Raw genomic sequence first — 24,025 nt, 5'->3', positions numbered from 1 at the left:
TACTAGGGATCAAAATACAGCTTGAATCCTGTGAGTTTTGTTATTACTCTTTAATTAGTTGACTTGGATATTTTTCAGGGTCATATTATTATAGCAGAGGTCACATATACTAAAAATGTAACCTGATGCATAACTGAAGTGTTAGTACTACATAGGAGCTGTGACATGAGAAGATCTCAGAATAATTATTTTTTCCAGTATTTGTCTACCTCCTATGCTCAGATTTTATATAATGTTTTCTCGTTTTGTATGGTTTTGGGGTTTGTTTGTTGGATTTGGTTTTGGGTTTCTTTAAGTATGTCCATGCAATGACTTACAGACATGAATAACTTTAGTGATATTACTCACACAAGTTAGACCAGTTCTTGTCCTCAAGATCTCTGTGTTCTGTGAAGGGGTTTCTTTTCTATGTAATTACTCCCTGCAAGGTCAAGGGACACTGTGAAGGGTGGGCTTATGTTGGATGGAGAGAAGGGAAAACACATTCTTGGATTATTCTTATGGAAATTACAGAGAAAAGATCATAGCAGTTATACCTATAGGAGTCCCATCCACTTGGGGATTTTCTTTATACGGACCTGTGTGAAGGCAATGGCTGGAGTCCCCAGTTTAACCGATTTTCAAAACTCAGCTGGTCAAAGCCCTAAGCAACTCAATTTAGTTTTGAAGTTAGCCGTGCTTTGAGCAGGAGATTGGACTAGATGACCCCAGAGGCCTTTTCCAGCCTAAATCTATTATTCAATGCCTGGTCTTTAAGGAAATACTGTTTTGCATGTGGTCTAACATTTATGTGAAGGTAACATAGCCAACTATTAGAGGATTTTAAAAATCCTTAAACAGTAATAGAGTGATAGTGCAGCCTCTTACAAGTCTTTCATGAAGTTCTAACTGTAGACCCACCTAGCTTGCTCATGTTGGGACATTTGTTGTTTCAACGTGGGTGTCACATTTTGATGTTGTGTTCTTTACACTACGCATTTATCTTGCACAGTCATATATACATCCCTGGATCTAATTAACTGTATTTTGGTATTTTTGTTACTTCCTAGAACTTCAAAAAATGAGTCAGGCTGGTGAAGAAAGTTCCAGTTCCAGTGACACAGAATTGGAAATCAAGAAGGAGCAACCTATCTGTGCTCTAGCTCCAACAGTTTATAGCCGAGATGAGGGATCCACTGATGTAACAGCAAGTCCTGCATTTCAGTGTTTAGATGAGGTACCATGTACCCCAGCTTTCTCTATCTATAACAGTGCATATTGTGTCCAAATCAATTAATCTGAAACATATATCTTGTTGTTAGTAATTGAAGGTTGTTACCACAGGCTATCTGTAGCTTCCCTATTTCTCCTCTGATTTTTTTTCTAAGTGGTAAGAACATTTTGTGAAGCAGAAACATACATGGGGCATATTCTTGCTGGGGATGGTGTGCTTAATAGATAACCACGTTATTTTTTTCAGTGATCATGGCCTTAAGGGGAATGAGAATAGAGAGGCCTTGTTTTTGTATTCTAGTTATAGAGGTAACTGCATCATGATTTTTATAAAGGCTCTATAGCTGCAGGAAAAATCCAAGGTAAGTGGCTCCTAAGGCACTAATAACTGACGCTGATAGAAGAAACCTTTTGGAACTCAGTTTCTTTTGTAGAATTTTCTGTGTTAAGGAAACTTTTAAAATACTATAAATATTTTAGAATTTTAGATATCAAATACATATCAAATGGAATCCTTAAAAATGTAATGCCAGAAGAGACATTAAGAGATCATCTAATCCAAAATTTACACTGAAGTAGATTCTCTGGATATTTGTCTTATTTGTTCTTTAAAACTTTAATTGATAGAGATAGCTCTTTGGGTATCCTTTCCCAGCATTTCATCATTGCTAGAATTTAAAAAAAAGATTTCCTAAATCCCAGTTTAAATTTCCTTTCGAGTGAATAATGCAGCTTTCTTCTTGCCTTTCCCGCAGTGACAGTGGAAAGCAATCAATTCCTGCCCTCTTTTTAATAAACGTGTACAACTGTCATATCCTAAGCAAGCTTTGTTCATACTTTACATTATCTTAAAGTTCTTACTTTAAGTTGCGTTACATTGGGCTCTTTCCAGCTTGGATCTGTCAGATTGGTTTGCTTGTCCAGCTCGCTCTCTCTGCCTTGGACCTCAGGCCAGTAGAAAGGAAGGGGCGAGAATTTGTAGTGAAGAGGAAAAAAGGACTGCCCCTTTCCTATCCTGCTATTAGATCATACTGAACATAGCATGGAGCTGCACAGTCAGTCTCTCTCTAATCTCTTGTGCATTCAAGCGAAGTATACAGGAGGGAGAGAGATTTCACTTTCAGTCCAGTGCCCGTGTATGGTGAGCCCACAGCTTCCAGTATTGTTGTAGCACAAACCCCCTTTCTTCTCAGTCCAAGGCAGCTGCAAAAGTCCAGGACAGCTCAACTCTCAAAGGCAGCTGACCTCTCACCTTACAGAAATCCTCCTGTCTCCTGAAAGTATGGAAACTGCACTTTGGGGAGTACTTTATTTTCCAACTACTTGCATACTTTTTCTATATATTTTCAGTTGTGGTGGAATTTTTGACATGTCAACAAGAAGCACATGCCCAGTACAAGATGTCTTCACCCCTGCTTCTCCCCACATAAAATAAAACTAAGTGGTATAGCATTCTAGAAGATATTCTGCATTTATGCTTTGTTTTCCTTATTTTTAGCCGTGGGGAAAACAGATTTTTCTAGCCTTATTCTAGAAAATGGTCAGATCATTTGGCTGATTTTTTTTTCCCCGAAAAATCTTTCCAAAGTGGTTATTCTGCATGTCAAATTTAAGGCCAACTTTTTAAACTCTGATAACATTGTAAGCCATTAATGGGAAATATAGGGTAACCTTAATACTAGAAGTTGTTCCCAGCTCAGGGAGAAAACATGCACTGGAAAACTGAAGTAACCAATTTGCATACGATTTCATAACAAGGTCTTTTGGTTATTTTGTCAATTTTTAAAAAGGAACTATGACTCATTTATTCTTACCATAATTTTTAACAGTTCGTACTTGTTCTTTATGGGTCAATTTGGCTTTTCATCACTTATTCACATTTCTTCTCTTCCACTGACGTGTTTGTTTTCCTTTGGTGAACTTTATACATAATTCAGAGGTAAATATATGACTTTGTTCACCATAGAGGTTGTTGCATTGACACTGGCTTCAGCTTCTTGGAAGAGCTTTCAGAATTTTTCCACAGAAGCAGAATTGTATTGTATTATCTCTGGTTTACTGGCTAGTCATTTATGCCTGCATAGCAGCAAATACTTACCAGAAGGGACACCTTTTGATATTACAAGATTTATTTGAGAACAGGTATATCCCTTGTAGCAGTAAACTTTCCGGTCAAGCCAGTCTTGTTTTTCTCATATAAATAGCAGATAGTCAAACATATAAAGAGCAAGAAGTCAAACATGCACACTCTCTGTCCTTCATTTTTGGTAACACATAGTAGCATTGTTAGCCTTGTGGATTAGGTAAAAATATTAAAATTGGACAGAGGTTTGAACAAAAGCCACTCATGACTTGCTTCTTTTCACCAAGTGTTCTTATTTATTACCAAATTGACATCTGCCTAACTCAGTACTTCCACTGCTGTTGGTTAGAGGATTGTCATACAATCATAAAATGAACTTTCCACTTCTTTTAGCCTTTGTTTTTATGTCCTTGAAATAAAGACCTTTGCTCTAACACTTCTAATTGAATTTCTTGACTTGTGAATCTTTCCTCATATCCTGGTTTCTTCTAGTGCATGCTGTTAGAAATAAATCAATCTGCATCATGTTAATAACTTCCATGGAAAACTACATAGTCTAGTACCCTTGTGATGAAATAAATACATTACTTGGATAAATGCTACATTAAGATGCAATAGATTATGCTGTTTTCATTTTTAATTTAGTGCATTATAGATCATGTATATGTAATTCAATTCTTAAAAGGCAGCAAAAAATGTATTGAATTTTATGTCATGTACAATGTCTAGATTTCAAGAGCTATTAATTTTATAAAATGAGTATTTTACTAGTAGCTAGCTTCAGCAAAATGGTCTGAGTTTATACTCATCCTATGCCTGCAAATTTTTATGATTTTTTTGCAACAGATGATAATATAATACATTTTGCCTCTTCCTTCATCCTAATATCATCCTTGTTACAACACTACTATTACTGGTAAAGCAGCACAGGACATACTGAAATTGCTATTTGAATAGAAGAAGCAACAGAACATGACATGAAACTGGATTAAATGCTCAAAATGACAAGATTAGGCAGAATGAAAGTAAAAAAGACTGATTAACAAATTGTCTCGTGCCCACTCTCATAATTTTTGTTCTCGTAATTTTTGCCCTTCCCTGCACCGTATAGTAGCATTTTTTCCCTCTGGACATTCAAGTTGTTCTTTCCTTTCCTGTATCTGATTCAGGCTTTCCTGTTTTAATGGGAACATAAACAAATAAAACATCAGTTGTCATAATGATGCTGTTGATGTTTAGTTTGTAATCTATTATAGTCTTCAAATCCTTTTCTGTTGCTTAATTTTTGTCTCATTACGCAAATCACAATTAAATCCCAGACAGAAAAAAGAGCCCAACTCTATACATCTTTCTAATTGGATAGTGAATCATTGACAGCTAAACTCCAGGAACAGTTTTCCATCCACTTTATCTTTGCAAAATTTCAAAGATTCAATAAAGTTGATGAACTGCTCACAAAATCTCATGGTTCATCTTGTTGATTCACGAGACTATTGAAAAACGAGTATTCTTCAGCTAGAAGGAGAAACCAGTGATGGAGCCTTTTAGTTCTGTTTAGTTAATTCTGTTTATTTACAAATTAGGTACAAGGTCCTCTTTTTCTGGAAAAAAAAGGAGAAATCAAATGGTGGAATGGTAGCTTCTCCCAGTGTGAGGTCTTTTTCAGTTAATATTATATTAGCAGTTCTTGTTAGGCTTACTCGAGAGTGATGTCTCTGAGCTTTGCTATGCTGTGCTTTTTCTTTCTCTTCCTTTTGTTGGTATGTTCTTGGGTTAGAAAGATAGTTGTTAGTTCACTCAGATGTATACATCTGGTTTTAAAACAATACCAGAAAAAGGATTCTGCAACATTTACCTTCATGTCTTTGTAGTGGACGCTAGTAGGGAGCTATTCATAGTGTACTCGTGAATGAAAAGTGCTTTACTATTTACCAGATGCAGCGAGCAGGTACCTTCTTTGGAAGGTACCGCAATAATCCCTTTCTGCTAATGAACGTTGTCCATGCTAAATCTAAACCTGCAGAAGAATAAACTCCTTTGGGAGATCTCTCTGATTGGTCTAATGCAGACTGTTGCACTCTGTATCCTATAAAGATAAAACGGACTGTGCCCCCTGTCCGATACCAGCACTAAGTCTTTCAATTGCGCTGCTTTTTTTTTGATGGAAATTGCCACTGTCATGCTACATTTCCTTTTGCTGGTGTCCAAGCATCCTATTGCCACCATCCATCAGGAAGCAGAAAGAACGTTTCATGAATATTTTCATGAGTATTTTGAAACTTGGAGTCTTTCTGAGGGTAATGAACTTCTTACCCCTGACTGCCAAAAGTAGTGAATTGCTAATAAAGATGTTAATCAAAATCCTGGTTCTACTGGAAACACAGAGCAAAATCTCCATGTTTACCAAAAAATGAACATTATAGTGACAGAGACTTCTCAAACAAGTTTCGCTTCCACTGATCTGATGCTGATTCATGTGGGTCTGCTAACTGGAAGAGCTCTAAAGTCATGGAATGATGCATGTGTTCAGTGTTTGAATGTGGTTTAAAGAGGGAAAGGTGCTTACCACTTTTCTCTTTTTTTCTCGTCTGTGTTGCAGGAAAGAAGAGAAAGTCACGTAAAGGTTGGCTACAGCTTTCAAATAGAAATACTGAGAATCAGTATTTCATATATTACTTCAATGGCATTCCGACATCTAACAATGCCATTCTAGAAAATATAGCCTTTTCCAATTTCTTTTGCTAACAAGCTGCTTTTTAATTCTTTCCTAACTTAGGTCAAATGGTAGGTGTAAACAGCTTTCCCTTTTAAAAAAAAAAAAAGTTGATACATCTTTAAATGAAAAATTTCCTAGAAAATCTAGCTTGGTAGACTAAGATAGAAATTTTATTTTTTTGTATCAGCACTAATTTTATTTCTGTTCACCTACACATACTGTAGTGTGCTTTCTGCTCTTATAAAGTATGAACATCAGTATATTTTTGCATGGTAGCCATAGCAGTGGATAATTTGTTTCAGTACTCTCCAAACATGTATGTGCTCTGTGAAAGATGTGAAAATCTTAACACAGCTGTTGAATGCAAACAGAATTTTCAAATTTAAGCTGATCCTGGCACACTCCACGTTACATGCTTCAAAGGCTCCTGGCACAACAAAAAAGCTGTATAAATATGTTGGCACAGACAGCAAAGGCAAATGTTGCCTCCATCTCCACCCATAGGAATCTGACTGCTAATTAAATAAACCTTTTTTCACTTTGTTGATATGGTCACTTGGGGAGTCAGCTAGCGATGATAATGTGTCTGTAAGCTACAGTCTGGGTTTTTTTGCAACAGCTTCCAGCAAGCAAGCAATAGTTTGCATAGTGAATGTTAAACCCATTGGTCGTTGCGATAGTTAAGTTGATTGTTCCAATTGGTGGTAACTCCTATAAAAAGCTGTAGAGGAGTGGGGTGAATTTACAGATGTCTTTAAACAGCAGGAGTGAGAACAGAGCCAGCTTAATATGCTCTTTCTACTGAGAGATTCTTTTCACCGCTTGCAGGTGACATTGTCAGGAAACAAGGCCAGGAAACTGTTGCATGTGTTCAGATTATCACAAAGTAGGTGGCATTTCTGTTCGTTTCTGAAAAGCACGTTTGAAAGCATTTATGATGTGTTGTTTCTTCTATGCTGTTATAAAGTCAAGTGCAGATTTCATGCCACACAGTGGAAACACAGCTCCCTAAAGCTGTGAGACTACGAGAAGGAATAACCTTTAACTGCTGCATCTTCTTGTGTTTTGGCCCTTTGGGAACAATTTCTGAGACTTGTGAGACTTAAAAAGAGAAGCATATTGCTGTCTTATGAGCCAAAGCTGTCTCACTCTTCCCCTTTTCTCACCCAAAATATGTATTTGAGATCTGATATGGCAAAACAGGGCGATCTTGTACTAAAATTGTGAGTTTACCTGGCTTACGATGTTTATGTCACCACAACTGCGTGGCGAGGAAGCCAGAGCAATGTTAACCAAACATACATTCGATAAAAATGTCCAGTGGTGGAGAATCATCTGTTACACAGATTAGGTTACTTTAAATGTTAAAAAGGTGATTTCTGGTTTCCTTATTAAAGAAACCTGTGTCCAAATACTCCTTAATGAACAGAGCCTTAATGATTTGCATGAGAAGAATCCTTATCTTTGGATTTAGGTAAGGTAAGCAAAGGGGCTTTTATATTCTGTCCGAAGAAAGAAATGAGAATTTCTGTTTCTCAAAGTGGATCCTACTTCTCCATAAAAATCACTGACTCCATGTAATTGCTTAAAAATAAGTGTGTAAAACATACTTATTTTCTACTGTGTAATTCTAAATGTTGGCGTACTATTTCAGTAGAAGTGTAATATTAATTAGACTTACAGTTTGTCTTGATTATATGAACATAATTAAGTAATTTGGGATATTTTTTCCCAGTTATTGATTATTTTCCAAATGGATTTTTTTTACTGAGATCAGAAAAATTAATGAAGAAGGACTTAAAAAATAATATTGATTCATATCCTGTTCTCATGACTTGTGTGAGGGTTGGATTTGACACATCATCTTAAAACATTGTTTTCTGGTTTTGATTACCATTGAGGGTGATGGCCAAATTCACTTCTGGCAGAAGTATTATAACTCCATAAAAGTTTCATTAAAGCTGTGAATGAAAGAGATCAGTATAGTAAGTGGAATGTTTGCATTTAGCAGGGTCTGTGGATGGTATTGCTCAGCCATTTTTCTTTGAAACTTATGTCAATGTCTTGAGGCCCATATATACCTTATTATTTTTCTCTTATCTCCTGAAAAAAAAGAACACAGAACACATTTATAAAAATATATTCCAAATATCTTTCTTGGTAGGCCAGTATTTAGTTCGTATCTCATCTTTTTTCTCTATGAAATCTTCAAGTCGCATCCTTCCTGTTTTGATTTTTCTATGACATATAGGTTGTAGAAGCTACGTAAATTTGGCACCTTTTTTGTTTGATTTTGATTTAAGTTATAAACATGGTGTTCTAAGCATGGATTGAGAACCATGTTAATTTTCTCTGAAAATAATCACATAAATGCCAGTTTATTTTCCACCAAATTGTCAAACTACCTGTTGTTTGCAAGTCACTCTTTGACTGCAGTGTTTCCCAAAAAATGCCATTAAGGAAACGGATATTTTCATAAAAAAGGGAAGAAAAAAATTTAAAATCACTGTTTTCAGACCTTCTTTTCATTTATTCTCTGGTTTTTTTCCTGATTTTTTTGTTTAAGCAATGCATAGAAAGCCAAGACATTACAGTCTGCTTGGCTGATTGCATTGAACAAATGGGTTTGTGCCTTTATTTTTTGGAAACAACCCATAGGAATTTTGCTAGCAAACCCGCTGTTAGTAATCTTCTTCACTAGAATTCACAATTTAAATATTAGCAAGATCAAAACCACAAGTGTTTTCATATGATAATCAGTGTTACATAGATGTTTTATGTAAATTGAAAGACATGTTTTGAATTATTAAGCCTTAAGCAGACACCAAATGGTGTTGTTTGTATAAAAAATTGTATGCTTTAATTTGGGGTATTATTTCTATTCACATGCTTTGATGAAACTTCCATGTGATCTGAAAGGTTGTGTGCAATACAAAAAACAGATGAGTTTGCTTCTCCTCTTTCATGTTAAAGATACAGATTGTGTAAACTCTTGATTGGGCAATTACTTTTTTCTCTTCCAAAATATGAGTAGTTTCAAAATGATGTCTGAGATTTCAGCCTTTGGTATTATCTGAAGCTGAAGTTATCATAAAACATATCTCTTAAGAACTATGGTTACTAGCAGTTACTCTCCTGGCATGTCACATAGTCGTCTTTGTTGGTCATCTAAAGTTATCTGCGTTTTCTTATTGCTTCAATTTTTACAGAAAATCAATAAAACAATTTATGAGAATTTTTTTATAGTCCCCATAAACATCTGTGACAGTAGTACAGCTTTAACAGTGTGACTTAATTTTATTACACCAAGGAAAAACAAAAATAATGCTTGCAACAAGTAGATGGAGTTACGCTTTGTAAAACTAGTACACATTGATGGAGATTCAGCTACAACAGTTCCAGGCAGGTAATATTTAGATTTCTGTAACAACATCACACTTTCTTTTTCTCTCTCTCTTTTTTTTTTAAGACATCAGACAAGGCTTTTTTAGGTGATATTAGTCACATTTGCTTGTTCTGTTAAAATCTCTGTGTTTTACAAAGTTTTCTTTAAACAGGATAAAAAACCCCCAGTTTCTCTTCTAACAACTTAGCAGGAAAAAGACATTTTCAAGTAGAAGCTTGTAGATACTGTAAGTCATACTTAGCTAGTTACCATATAATGAATAGGAGCAAACTGTGCATTTAATGCAAAATGATTAAATATAATCATATGCAATTAGATATTTGCTCTTCTAACCAATACTTTATAAGTACCTTTTTTTTTGTTTAGACAATCCTTTTTTATCCCAAAATAAATATTGTGTAGCTTCAAAACATCTTTTCAAGCAAAGATTATACACCTTGCAATTAAAACTTTCCATTACTCTTTAAACTTGAAATAAAATAAATCAAATTACATTTCACACTGAAATAGCCTTCAAAGTATTTACTTCCTTAAAATATATATTAGTATTTCACAATTTAGCAATTGCTACTGTTGCTCATTTGCATAACTTGTAACCATAATAGTTCTCATTATCATCTTAAAAACCAGTAAAGCTTATATTTTTAGAGTATTAGGTCAGGTGTATACTTTTTTTTTTTTGGTATGTCTCTTAACCAAAAAGCCTATGCCAGCAAAGACCGCATTTTAACTGGTAAAGAAATACAGTCTTAGTATGGTTTATCTGCATCTCAAGATTGGCATAAGCAATATAGCAAAATAGCCTCTTGCTAAGGTAAATTGCATCTCCACTCAGAACGTTAGTCACTGTAATTATAGAGACGTGTCCTTTCTAGGGTAGGCAATAGATATGTGTAGTCAAATTTGTGCTTGCTATCTACAACATGAGCTTTAATAGTAGTATCTCTGATTTGCACTTCATGAAGTATTGGAAAATTTGATTCTTTCATTTTTTACATTTTAGAAGAAAAAAGTCTTTCACATATTCTCTTTTCTGTTTATAATTGCCAGTGGGTTGTTCATGTTTCTATGGCTACAAAAGCGGTACTCACAAAAAGGGGAGAACACAATCTTTTTATATCTTGCAAAATATTTATAATCTTTCTTATAATTTTAAGGTCTAACGGTACCTAGAATGAGAAGTACTTCAATGAGAGCTTGAGTCTCTACAAGAGCCATCTTGTGACATTTGGCTTACCTAAAAGATTCAGGAGAAAGCAAAATGGTGCTAGAAACTCTTTTCTTATCTATTTAGAGGCATTAGTGCAAAGACATGGATTCTTCTTGATGTGTCTTCTTCCTACCTTTCTACCTGCCTATATAAATGTGCAATAAGCTACATAACAGCTCCTTTCTCCCACAAACAACAAATAGGACCTTGAGCTTGAACGCGGAAGCAAAATGAGCAAGACATGTTGTCTTTCATTACATGCTGTCTACATTATTTCCACTTGCTTTTATTCAATTCTTTCACCAACTTCTTTGAATAATCTTTCATAAAGGGGATAAGATTTGAGGAATCATTTTCATTTTCTGTTTTCGTCGAGGCTTTTTTTGTGTCTTTGGGCAAACCATGTGGCCCTCTGTTTCCTAGTCCTTTAAAAATAATAATTTGTAGTACTTTTCCTAATTTATATTGATATTTCCATGGTATACCTTTGAAGTTGTGAAGGATAAATGGTACAAAAGTCAAGCTGTTTCAGAGAGACTAAATTTCATTCTAAGTGTTGACAGTTATATCTCTGAGTTATTTTCAGGTTAAAATGTTGGTGTTCATTCAGACACAATTTGTGGAAGACCATTTTAAAGTTTGAAATCATAAAATCTGGCATATCACAGTCAGTGAAAGCACCAAAAGCAATGTTTAGAATATTTACACAACAATACCAAGACTCAACCTGTGCTGAGTTTTGAAATTCTCTTCAGAAATATTGATGCTGGTTTTAATACAGTATATGGGTCAAACCATCTCTAAAAATTTATGTGGAAGTATGTTGTTTTGTCTAGAACTATTTTATGCCAAACATAACTGAATACTTGAATTCTGAGTATAATACTGAAGAAGTATGATTTTGAGTGCAATCCAATGCAAACTAGTTAAGAGAACAGTGTAGAATTACTGCACAAAACTTTTGGGTCTGATCATGATTTTTACTGATTTAAAGGCTTGCCTATATCCACTGGGAATATCATCAGAAATACCATGCCATGTACCCCAGAAAATGCCGTTGCGAACACCTTTGTATTTCTTGTGGTAGTACTTTCCATTGAGGTTGGCAGACAAGCATGCATCAAACCACCAGCCAGAGCTGTAGTATGCTCCACAGTTTCCTGATGGATACCTATCGTTGTCCTTGTCTGGAGTTGTAAAGAACTTTTGATCATGGTTGTAGTGCTTGCTGTAGTGAAGGGCATCTCCTGCTGTGCCGCTATAGCCATGAACACTTAGACGGTACTTTAGATATTCGTTGGCCACATAGAAGTGTTCATATTTCGCGTATTCTCTGATACCATTGAAATCTTCAAGTTCAATTCTCAGTTGCATTTCCTGGCTCTTTGTGAGCAGATGAATTTTGTCATTCCCCAGCCAAAACTCCCTGCTAAGGTTTCCAAAGCCATTTTTGTAGTCATTCCATGTTCTGTTAAAGTTAGTGCTACCATCCTGACGCCTTTGGAGCACTGTCCAGCCACCTCCATGTGTTTGCATGTCACAGTAAACTTCAAAGCTATCATTTCTGGGGTCAGGGCTAATCCTGTATATTCCGTTACTCCTTCTGCCTGCTGTGTAATGATCAGCACAGTCTCTCTGCATTATTTGTATAACTGGTGGAAGAACAGATAGTGTTAAAATAATCTCAATTTAAAAATAAACAAAATTTTTACTCAGACTGATGGGGCATACAGAACTTGGATTGGAGAGACTTCTACATAGGAAATAGTGTTACAGCAATTTCAGTTCTAAGGAGAAACTGTTTTTTTCCATCAGGTTTCTCTATAATAGATGCCACCTAGGATCTCTGCATCAGATAGCTGCCCAAAAATACCCATTCAAATGACTTTTTGTATCAAAATTGCCTAATATTGGGGCATTTTGATTGCCTGCTTTCCCTTTTCTCTACCCTTCTCTTTATCCTTTCATTACTTCCTGTAAATTCAGCCTGATTTGTTCAGTCGATATTTCTAATGCTTTGTGTTTACACACTTGCTGCTTTTTGTATTTAAATGTAGACCATCAAACCCTGTCTAAAATTTAAATTTTCATCTGGCTGTATGTCAGAGAAAAAGCTTTGTCCATATGGGAATGACTTTAACCTGGCTATTGTTCAGCTGACATCATTTGATACAGAACATAACTTCATTAGGAATGTTTCATGTGTTAATGTTGACTGTACTTTAGGAAGCAGGAAAAAAAGTAATAAAATTGTCTCGTCTATTGTAGTAATAGTGTATTTCCTAGAAAGACGAAGCTAGAAAATTGACGATGCTTTCCTGTGTATGTGGCATTGCTGGCTTTACAGTAAGGAAAAGTTTTAGCATCTAGCATTAACACAGCTTTTCCCCACAGATGGGTGATGTAATTTATCCAGAAGAAAAATACCCCCAGGTTTTTCCTGCAGGGTGAAAATCCATTTTTGATCCACAATGTCATCCAGTAATGACATTGTGTTCAACAGCATGGTATTATAATTCCATGTTCTTAAGTAAGTGGTACAGAGACCTCTCAAAAGTTCTGAGTTAAGAGTCAAAACCGTAGTGTTCATTCGTATTGCAGATTTGAATTTATGGGCATATTCATTTGCAGGCTTGAATTGCAATATTTTTCCTAGAAAAAATTAAACAATTAAAATAATTCTTGAAAGGGAGGAGTGTTCTCAGGCTGCAGCAGGGGATAAGACTCAGGACTCCTTGTTTGCCTTTACAGAAAACTGGGCATCTATGAAAACACAAAGTATAGGAACTGAAGGCTTAAAAGCCAAATCTAAATCCAGAATAGAGTCTCATTCATTTCACTGAACTTTGTGTAAGGTCTTTGGTGAACTAAATTTCAGAGCAGATATTGACAGAGAATATACATTTCAGATAAAATGCTTTTGTAATCCAATTCAACTCCTATTTAAATAAAGTTTTGCTATTACTTTCAGTGGAAGCAGGAATAGCTCCTCTATAGGAAAAAGTAGTAGCTGTTATCCTTGCTAATTTTCGTAATGTGTATATTGCTGCTGCAAACACTTTTAGCATCAGTACTGTAAAATATAAGGAATATCTACATGATCATATGCTATGAACAGTACCCAACATTTCAGTAAGAAATGTGAGAAATATCTAAAATTAATTTAGTCTATTATGAAGTACTGTACCTGAATGTGATTCATTACCCGTTATCAATATACCAATTAACATTCTTTCTTTCTGTGAATGTTTTATCTCTGAATTAAAGTAATTGATTTACACTAATTTATATCTGATTTAAGCTGATTGTTGATATAGTAAAAGCATTACCTTTATTGTTACTGATTTGCACTTTTCACACTTTTGAGAATTTCAGCTGTACATACACTGTACCATCTGCAGATCCTTCATTTTTCAATATGGGTAGACAGAAGAACAGTTTTATTTTAAACCTGAATGCTAAGCAACAGAGGCTTAAAAGCTGTAATGCAGCCTGATCTTTCTCTGCTTTCTCTCTAGAGCGCCCTATCTTCATATGTGTGATATCTAAGTTGTAGAATACACTGACAATCTGGTGAATATTTCTTGTTTTCAAAGGTTCTTATATGTGATATAAAAACTTTATGACTTAAAAAAAAATCAGTCTTCCCTTAATAACTCAACATTAGAAAGAAATTATTAGTGCTTTTTCTTGATTTTAATTAGGACAATTAAAAAGTAAAAGAAAAAATGTTTGTCAGTGATAATACCTGTTTTCTGTTTTATCTTGCTTATATATTACATTCATGCTAAGGGTTTAGTATTAAAATGATGGTACATATGTTAATAACTTGAGAAGTACTGTTAGTAAGCTTTTTTAGCTGAACCTTTCAGGTATTTGCTGTGATGGTAGAAATTGGATGGATTTTATCATCCATCTGTTAAAAACTAACCATTTTACTAGATACACTTGATGTTTAATAATGTCTTGCAGAGCTTCTCAGAATAGTTGCAGTTCAACATTAAAAAAAATCCATGCAGTTTTCTAAGGCAAACATAGAGCAAATTTACCCCTTGTCATCCAAGGAGAAAATGTATGTAGTTCACTGATGTTTAATATTCTTAACAAAGGGTAGTATGGTGTAAAATAAAGTTAATTTTTCATGTTTACTAAATGGATTGCAAAAAAATTTGTGTTTTAAATCCCGTAATAAAGTCCAGTTCTAGGAGGAACTGAACACCTGCAGCTCTCAGTAACCCTCTAGTGGCAGCTGAAATGTTTTACAGGAGTATAAATAAACACTAAAAAAACTAATACTTAACTTGTGAAGTTAATAACACAGCTATTTGCTTAAAATATTTAAAATTGTTTACCTAATGTTTGTAAAATGCACAGAAAGCTTATACAAGCAGTAAGAATTAACAGGTTACATACCAGGTCTTGGTTGCATTGCTGGACATTTAGAAGAACATTTGTTATCAAGGCTGTTTACAACAAATGTCAAATTAGCAACTTTGCTGTCAACGTAATGTTCTACATTGTTCATATTTATGAGGCTCATCTTCTCTAAACGACCCTGCAGTGTCTGAATCTGGTTCTTTGCATTTTTTAAGCTGGTTGCCATTCTGTTAACTTTGCTTTGCAGTTCCTTTACTCTGTTATCTTGGATTTTGCTGTTTTCTGCTGGAGTTTCTGCATTAGGTAGAAGGAATTCATTACTACTGTCTCTTTCTTGGTTGTCATCTGCCTGCAGCTTGCAATCTTGGCAGCATTTCTTCAGCTTGTTTACTGCTTCTTTAAGGGTCTGTACTTCTTTGAGAGTCTTCTCAAGCAGTCTGAATTCTTTGGGTAATTGCATGGTCATCGGAGGCAGATTTATCTGATATGGACAATCCGCTCCTTCATCACATTTCTGATTAGTTTTGAGCCTTATAGGACAAGTCTCAGTAACTTTTCCTTCTTTAGCATCCTCTTCATCTTCCAAAACAATTGCAAAGACATTTGTTAAAGCAAGGAGAGCTGTCTTCAGCAAGACTAAGTAAACGAGCAGCTTCATCTTCGCAGAGAAACTAGCAGTATGAGGAAGTATGCAAAAGTGGAACGACTTTATAAGGGCAGCTTGAAGCCTGTGAGTTATCAGACTGCCTACACTGTTCTCAGAAATGGGTGGGAGTGCTTGCATCATGAGTGTTTAATAGCAGAGCAAAGTAGGTAGTGCTTGCAAGAGAGGCACGTTTCAATAAGTGTTTCTGACTCAGAACCAGTGTATGTAAGCAAAATGATCAAATGCATGTGTGCTGATCACTTATGCAGTTTAATTTCACTCCTTGTTGTACATGGATTTTCTTTTGGGAGAAAAAAATCACTTAGTTCTGTGTTATAACAGTCTTCTAACATCTGTTTCTTAACATTTGAGTTCTAAAACTGCTTTTCAAAACTAGACTATAATTTTACCACAGCAGGTGGGAAAGGTGAAAAATAGTCCCTTTCCCAGTTTGACGTTTATCACAGCAATAGCTTCACTGATACTGAGTCCCCTTCTTCCTAAAGCTTTTTAAACTGAATAGATGTAGTCTTGAAAGTTATTTAAATCCCAAAGCATGTTGAAACACACATGTAGTTTTGGTTCCAAACATTTTTCAAGATAAAGTCACAGACTAAGAAGAATGAGCAGCACTTTCTTCTTCCTATTTTACTAGCACTGCTTAGAATAGTTATCTGGAGTATTCATGATTTGTATGTGAAATCACAGGTAAAATTCACTGTTATCTGATTCTGAGTACTTCTTATTGAACCTTTCTAAGGGAAGGGAAGGGAACTGAAGACACGCCTCCCCCGCCCCACCCCGATGTGTGAGATCCTAGCTGTTGGACATAAAACCCAAAGCAAATCCTGGTGTTCGGAATAGTGTCCTGAATTCTAAATCTAAAGCAAGGCAGGGTGCTAGGGAAGGAGCTCCCATGGGCCCATCAGTTTGGGGTATTCTTTTCTGTATTCCTGATTTTCATTTCCTGCTTTTCTTTTTATTGTGCCTTGTATCAGCTTTAAGAGTTAATCATGTACTTTGCATGACTAATCATGCCAAATGGAGTACTTCAGCTCTAGGTGACAATTGCCATGTACTTCCTCATTTTTATTCTACAGCCACCTTTGCCATTCTCATGTGGTGCCTATGCAGTTTTAATGATCTATGTCATTTTCCAGCCCCAAAGCAAGGCTACATGGACATGTCTTTGTGCATTCATAGCTCAGTCAAGAGCATTAACTTGCATGAGTAAAGGATTTTTACACCAGTTCTTGTTTAATTAGTTCAATCTGAACAATTTATTTCCCTAAACCCTATTTGAAATTATTCATAATACAGATTAAACATTAAACAGACATTAGTCGCACACATACTCTGTAAGTTCATGATCTCTCAAATGTTACTAGCTTTTATAGAGACCACAGGCTTATACTGATAGTACAGGAGGGAGGCTTGGTAAAAAAACCCTACTTGTCTAATCTGCTACAGCAGTTCCTTTAGATTCCTGCATAGCACAATGGTCTGGGCACTTTCTTGCGAAATGGGTTTTGAATCTACCTTTCCCATATTCTAAATGAACATCCCAGAACCTGCTTTTAGTTATGTGGCAAAACTGTGTATCTCTCCCTTTCAGATCATGAAAGTTCCCCAGGAGTGAGGTGAAAGACCCCTCCCTGGACTGCAGCTTGGGTGTAAGACATTGACATCACTTTGGTTTTGTTAAAAATGCATCAAAACTGAAATATTTGTACCTGTAGATGAAATCTATGAATTTAATTTGTGAGTAGAATTGTAATTTTTTAAATTTGATTGATAGGATCCTAATTTTTTTTCCTATCAGTCTAAAATCAGGTATTTGCAGAGCCTTGTTCTCCTGTATAGCTGCAACTGTCACATTGAGGAAAGCTATACCAGCCTCTTTTGAGGGGCTTTAGAAACATAATAGAATTCTTAAAGCCTTGTTATTTGGGAAGCCACATTCCCCCCACACTGTTGTTTGTTCAATTTACAATGAACTCTGCTATCTGCTGTGTGACTTTGGATTGGACAAATTATTCTGTATCTGTAAAATTAATAATAATTATCCTTGGTAGACCACACCTTACGAATTGCCTTGAAATGTTTAAATGCATATCAAATATTGTCACAATTAGTGACTGTTGTGCTGCATTGGAAGCCTAAAATATCATTAGAACTGAGTGACTTCAAGAAGGGCAGAAATTTCTAGTAATGCTGAATGTCAAAGAAAAGAAAGTTCAGATAGTAACGTGAGGTATCTGAGCTTTTCAAACATCTTTGTCTTGAGACATTCATTCCTTGGTCCCTTGTGTATCTTCATTTTGGGATATTTACTTCCTCCTTTGGATGAGATTTCTGTGATCTTGAGATGCTCTGCTGTCCTCCTGGTTTTGTTATTAATCTGATGTTCTGCTGCTAGGCTACTAGCAGTCTGTTTGAAGCCCAAAAGACCCATTTCTCCATCAGATATCTGTATGCTTCTCCTACCTGGAGAAATCTTGTAATTGAGGACTGATCTTCCTGTTCTGTCAGGGAATGTCCATTCCCAAAAATTTGTCAGGTCTCTGTTCTTTCTTCAGGAACTCAAAGTAGTATGCCACAGCCTTTTTTGTGTTTCCTGCCTCTTTCCTTGGGATAAATGAGGCGAAGTTTCAAAAATGAGTTTTTCACAAGTCTTAGCTCTTAGAAGTGGTGCTGAGCAATCTTATACTGCAGGATGTGATACAGCTTAACTAATGGCAGAAATATTGGACCAGATCAAAATTGAGAACTGCAATTTGTTTATAAACGAAGTTTCTTCCCAGAGAGGGCTTTTCTAGATCCCTAGAGTGTTCTGTGTAATACTTAAAACTTTAAAGTAGTTAAGCAATCACAAAACCCAAAAGCCAATCTTCTTCAACTGTGAAAGGATCTAACTGAATAACAGCTGATGACCACAAGTGAGAATTTTCTACCAAGGTCTTTTGTTTGGTTAAAGGTCGTTTCGTGTAGCTTTTCATCTCTTTTAGTCTTCTTTTTAGGAATTTATTTTTCCTTCTGTGACTGAAGAGATATCTTAATCTTACAGACTTATCTTCCTAAAGATAAAGAAAATAACTGAGAGCTCATGAAATTCTTAAATTCTCCTGAAAATTTTCATTCTGTTCCCAGAAATACCCAATGGTTGCAAGGTTAAAGAAGTAATATATTTTGGTTTAACAGACTTGTCTTAGGACTGTTTATTCAAAGTTTATCAAAAGTAGCATGAACCATTTCCCACGATTTTTTAGAGCAAGGTTTTTTTTCTGGCAGATAATGGAATGTAGGTCTAATAATAGAAAAGAACGAAGTTAAGACTGTAGGCAGATGTTAATTTAACTAGTGACTCTGGCAATTTAAAACATGACAGCTTGCCATCTCTTTGATTTCTGGCTTTGTGCTGGGAGTTAACATCTCCTGCAGCAGAGTTGCTACAAAACATCCAGGTTTGTGTAAGCAGTTCAAATGACTGGTACAAAGAAACCTGAACCACATCTAGGCTCATTCATATAAACCATTTTGGTGGCAGAGGTGGGATGTGTTAAAAGCCCGGTCAACGGCTTGATGTCCAAGTGGACACCAGTGACCAGTGACAAGTGGCATTCCTCAGGGGTCGGTATTGGGACCGGCGCTGTTTAACTTCTTTGTCAGCAACATGGACAGTGAGATTGAGTGCACCCTCAGCAGGTTTACTGATGACACCAAGCTGTGTGGTGTAGTCAACATGCTGGAGGGAAGGGATGCCATCCAGAGGGACCTTGACAGGTTTGAGAGGTGGGCCTGTCCAAACCTCATGAAGTTCAACAAGGCCAAGTGCAAGGTCCTGCACGTGGGTCAGGGCAATCCCAAGCACAAATACAGGCTGGGCAGAGAATGGATTGAAGGCAGCCACGAGGAGAAGGACTTGGGGGTGTTGGTTGACGGGAAGCTCAACATGTGCCGGCAGTGTGTGCTTGCAGCCCAGAAAGCCAACCATATCCTGGGCTGCATCAAAAGAAGCGTGACCAGCAGGTCGAGGGAGGTGATTCTCCCCCTCTACTCCACTCTCGTGAGACCCCACCTGGAATACTGTGTCCAGCTCTGGGGCCCCCAACATAGGAGGGACATGGACCTGTTGGAGCGAGTCCGGAGGAGGGCCACAAAGATGCTCAGAGGGCTGGAGCACCTCTCCTATGAGGACAGGCTGAGAGAGTTGGGGTTGTTCAGCCTGGAGAAGAGAAGGCTCTGGGGAGACCTTCTAGCAGCCTTCCAGTACCTGAAAGGGGCCTACAAGAAAGCTGGAGAGGGACTTTTTACAAGGGCATATAGTGATAGGACAAGGGGTAATGGCTTTAAGCTGAAAGAGGGTAGATTTAGATTAGATATTAGGAAGAAATTCTTCAGCATGAGGGTGGTGAGGCACTGGAACAGGTTGCCCAGAGAAGTTGTGGATGCCCCAACCCTGGAAGTGTTCAGGGTCAGGTTGGACGGGGCTTTGAGCAACCTGGTCTAGTGGAAGGTGTCCCTGCCCATGGCAGTGGGGTTGGAACTAAATGATCTTTAAGGTCCCTTCCAACCTAAACCATTCTATGATTCCAAGATTCAACTGCTGCAGTAGTATTTTTGATGTTTTTGTAGACTTCAGTGATTCAGTGATATATTTTGGCTGAGCAGGAGGATGAAGAGCAATTAGATTAATCTTCAGTTTTTCCCACAATGTGGAATATGTACCAAAAGTCCATACTAGAAACAAATTCTGATTTAGGATTCTTTTTGATTAATTCAATTGTTTTCTTTTTTAATTCAGTAGTCATTCTTCAAGCAAGCAGTCTTTATGTTGTCCACTGGATTGTGGGGACTGCCTCTTCAACTTCCTCATGTCAGAGCACAAAAAGGAAGGCAGTCCTATTCCATTTGATTTTAATTGTTAATATTCTTACTGAGATACAAATTACATAGAACTAGTAGCTGTGTAGATTCCCTATCTGTTTAAATTGGCCTTTGCCTTATTTATAAATTCTGGCAACAGGCAGAAATGCAACACTGACATAGAGCGAGCATGTAAGTAGTAGATAACATTTAAATAAGCGACTGTAAATGTAATACATATTACAAAATTCATATGGTCAAAGAATATCACTCCTTCTGTTAAGGTGAGGACCATATTTGTAAAGAAAGAGATCCATGAAACTAAGTTCCTATTCATTATGTTTCTTCCACGACATCTGAAGATCTGCCTGCCCAAAATCTTGAATTTACTTCTGAATATTTCTTTTATCTATAGCCACAGAAAACCCTGCAGTTGGCGAAGTACATGGAGAAAATAAACCAGAATGCATTCTTAAGAATGATGACATACCAAATACAAAAGTCTCTCCCTGCTATGTCTTTTTGGGAAAATTCCTTTTCGATTCCTGCAAACCCTCCTCCAATAAAACCAGCTAGTGAAAGACTGTACTGGATACTCAGTATCCTCCTTTTGAGCTTCATGCCCAAACAGGTGATAGCAGGAAATCTATCTCCTTTCCTGAAATGCCTATCTTGCCGGTCTCTGATCCCCACATTTACCGAACCATGCGTGACATAGTTGGCCACCAGATGCAGTATTTTCTCACCCATTGTATCATCTTGATGGTGGCTGATTTTGATATTTTCCATGTCAGGACTGCTTTTTCCCATGAACTGGAGGACAAAACTACTGTTATGAACTATGCCTTGGGAAAGAATTAATGATATTATTTTTCCTAGTTGTTACTTGTTAGTTTTAGAAAGCTTTTCAGCAGTTTATTTTTCATTAAAGGGTGCCTGGCTGATCCTTCTGTGTAAGGCAATACGATGCTAGATCTACCATAAGTAGGTATATTACTGTTTGTCATGTATGTGTTTACTTTACCCCCACTCTCCGTTTTGTCTTGCTTATGTAGCATCATCTGCATATAGCTTTTTTATGTGAAATACTTTGTAGTAGACTATGAGCCTTTCAGTGGTATATTGGTATGAAAGATTCCATATCAAAATGAAGTGATTAGGTATTAATAATTTCAGAGGCTCATTTTCTTAGTCTTTAACTTTTGTCTTCTGAGTTACTGCAGCCAAGTCACTTTCCTTTAGACAACAAAGTTCAAGGAACCATAAACCTTATGCCTTCACTTTATGAAATAATCATAGAATTGTATAGGTTCGAAAAGACCTTTAAGATTATAGAGTCCTACCATTAACCTAACACTGCTAAGTTCACAACTAAACCGTGTCCCTAAGTGCCTCATCCACAGGTCTTTTAAATACCTCCAGGGATGGTGAATCAACCACCTCCCTGGGCACCCTGTTCCAATGTCTGACAACCCTTTCGGTGAAGAAGTTTGTCCTAATATCCAGCCTAAATCTCCCCTGGAGCAACTTGAGGCCATTTCCTCTTGTCCTATCACTTGTCACTTGGGAGAAGAGACCAACACCCACCTCTCTGCAACCCCCTTTCAGGTAGTTGTAGAGAGCAATAAGGTCTCCCCTGAACCTCCTCTTCTCCAGGCTGAACAACCCCAGTTCCCTCAGCCCCTCCTCATAAGACTTGTGCTCCAGACCCCTCACCAGCTTCATCGCCCTTCTCTGGACACGCTCCAGCACCTCAATGTCCTTCTTGTAGTGAGGGGCCCAAAGCCGAACACAGTATTTGAAGTGCGGCCTCACCAGAGCCGAGTACAGGGGGACGATCACCTCCCTACTCCTGCTGGCCACACTGTTTCTGATACAGGCCAGGATGCTGTTGGCCTTCTTGGCCACCTGGGCACACTGCGGGCTCATATTCAGCGGCTGTCGACCAACACCCCCAGGTCCTTTTCCGCCAGGCAGCTTTCCAGCCACTCGTCCCCAAGCCTGTAGCATTGCATGGGGTTGTTGTGACCTAAGTGCAGGACCCGGCACTTGGCCTTGTTGGATCTCATACAATTGGCCTCAGCCCATCGATCCAGCCTGTCCAGATCCCTCTGCAGAAGCTTCCTACCCTCAGGCAGATCAACACTCCCACCCAACTTGGTGTCGTCTGCAAACTTACTGAGGGTGCACTCAATCTCTTCATCCAGATCATGGGTAAAGACATTAAACGAGACCGGCCCCAAAACTGATCCCTGGGGAACACCACTTGTGACCGGACACCAACTGGATTTCACTCCATTCACCACAACTCTCTGGGCTCGGCCGTCCAGCCAGTTTTTTACCCAGCGAAGAGTGCGCCTGTCCAAGCCATGATATGCTATGTAATGATAATGATATGCTGTATTTTAAAAGTGCATGCTATCTTCTTATTCATTACACTTATGATTTTCTTGGAATAGGAAAGAGAGCAAAATAATTTGTGAAGCACTTCATGAAATACAAAAAGTCACTCTGGTAAATTATTTAAATTATTTTAGCTTCCAAATAGAAATGGCTTAGAAGGCTGATTTTTTTCCTGTAAAAATAGCACTTTTAAAGGAATACATATTTACATACAAATGTGATTTTATACACATGTGCTTGTTACTTTGTTATAATTTTGCTCATCACAAACATCAGGAGAGAAATGCCTGACTGCATTTGTGCAACCAATAGCTTCATGGGTTCAGGCATAGTTGTTTAAATTAAACGTTGAGAAAACTCAGTGACAAATCTTTTTTTTCTTGAAAGGCTAATAGGTAGGCTTTTCCTGGGGACTTCCCATGCTTACCCTAAAAAAATCTACTGCCTATCAATGTGTATGTAGTTACAGATGAGAGGGATTCTACCTTATTTCTTAACTCTGATGACAGCATTAAGATAAAAATCAGACCACATTTTTCTTTACCTTCTACCATCGTAACCTTTCTCTGGAATAATGACTGATTACTTAAACAAGGCATATCGTTCCCTAAATATCTGCAGTGTAGCTGTTCCTGTCTGTACTTTAAAAGTTTCCCAGTATATAAAAGGCAATGCAGAATTGCATTGAAATACTGATAACTACAATTTATGGTGTAACTAAATATTTACAGTATTACTTCAGTGATTTTTATCTTCTTAGTTTAAAATACTTTGAAATATGTACTGAAGCCTGAAATATTGTTGAGTAGAGAAATTGTAGATGACTTTGGAAGTGCTAGTCTTCTATAACTGTATGAATATGAGGCATATTGAAGAGTGAGTGATGTAAATGACTGAATAAAAAGTGTAATGAAGATATTTACTGGGCATATATAAATTGTGATGGAACACTTTGCATGAAAATGAAAGTTTAAGTCAGCTAAACATCTGGTGCGTAGTCTGAGCTAGTTAGTCATCTTTGGTTCCGTCTATTGTCAAAGGCAAGTAAGAGCCTCACTGAGGATGTTTCTTGTTTCTTATAAATGCTGGAAAGCAGTCTGAAATAA

At 37.0% G+C, this 24,025-nt stretch overlaps 2 protein-coding genes across 2 annotated transcripts in view; one reads left to right on the top strand and one right to left on the bottom strand.

The window, feature by feature from the left end:
* The first annotated feature begins 1,060 nt into the window (after window positions 1-1,060).
* The window catches only part of CCDC146 (coiled-coil domain containing 146), a 76,012-nt gene continuing 53,047 nt past the window's right edge, over window positions 1,061-24,025 (top strand). The window contains exon 1 of the mRNA XM_059817158.1: window positions 1,061-1,216. Coding sequence (XP_059673141.1) covers window positions 1,061-1,216 — 156 coding nt within the window. The remainder of the gene's footprint in view (window positions 1,217-24,025) is intronic.
* On the bottom strand, window positions 9,242-15,788 carry FGL2 (fibrinogen like 2). The gene is made up of 2 exons (XM_009810818.2): window positions 15,041-15,788; window positions 9,242-12,279 (listed from the first exon to the last, which is right to left on the bottom strand). Exons 1-2 carry the CDS (start codon window positions 15,786-15,788, stop codon window positions 11,573-11,575), a joined length of 1,455 nt encoding a protein of 484 aa, XP_009809120.2. The 3' UTR covers window positions 9,242-11,572.

Source organism: Gavia stellata, chromosome 4 (assembly GCF_030936135.1).
Source record: "Gavia stellata isolate bGavSte3 chromosome 4, bGavSte3.hap2, whole genome shotgun sequence".
In the NCBI taxonomy this organism is placed as follows: Eukaryota; Metazoa; Chordata; class Aves; order Gaviiformes; family Gaviidae; genus Gavia; species Gavia stellata.
Note: the sequence above shows the minus strand (reverse complement) of the source record. Positions and strands in the feature narration are given on the sequence as shown.

Excerpts from the sequence above, each read along its gene's own strand:
- FGL2 (XM_009810818.2), bottom strand. The coding sequence starts at position 15,788 with ATGCAAGCACTCCCACCCATTTCTGAGAACAGTGTAGGCAGTCTGATA. Across the intron at positions 12,280-15,040 it reads AGCAATGCAACCAAGACCTG|TTATACAAATAATGCAGAGA; the intron begins GTATGTAACCTG and ends TTCTTCCACCAG.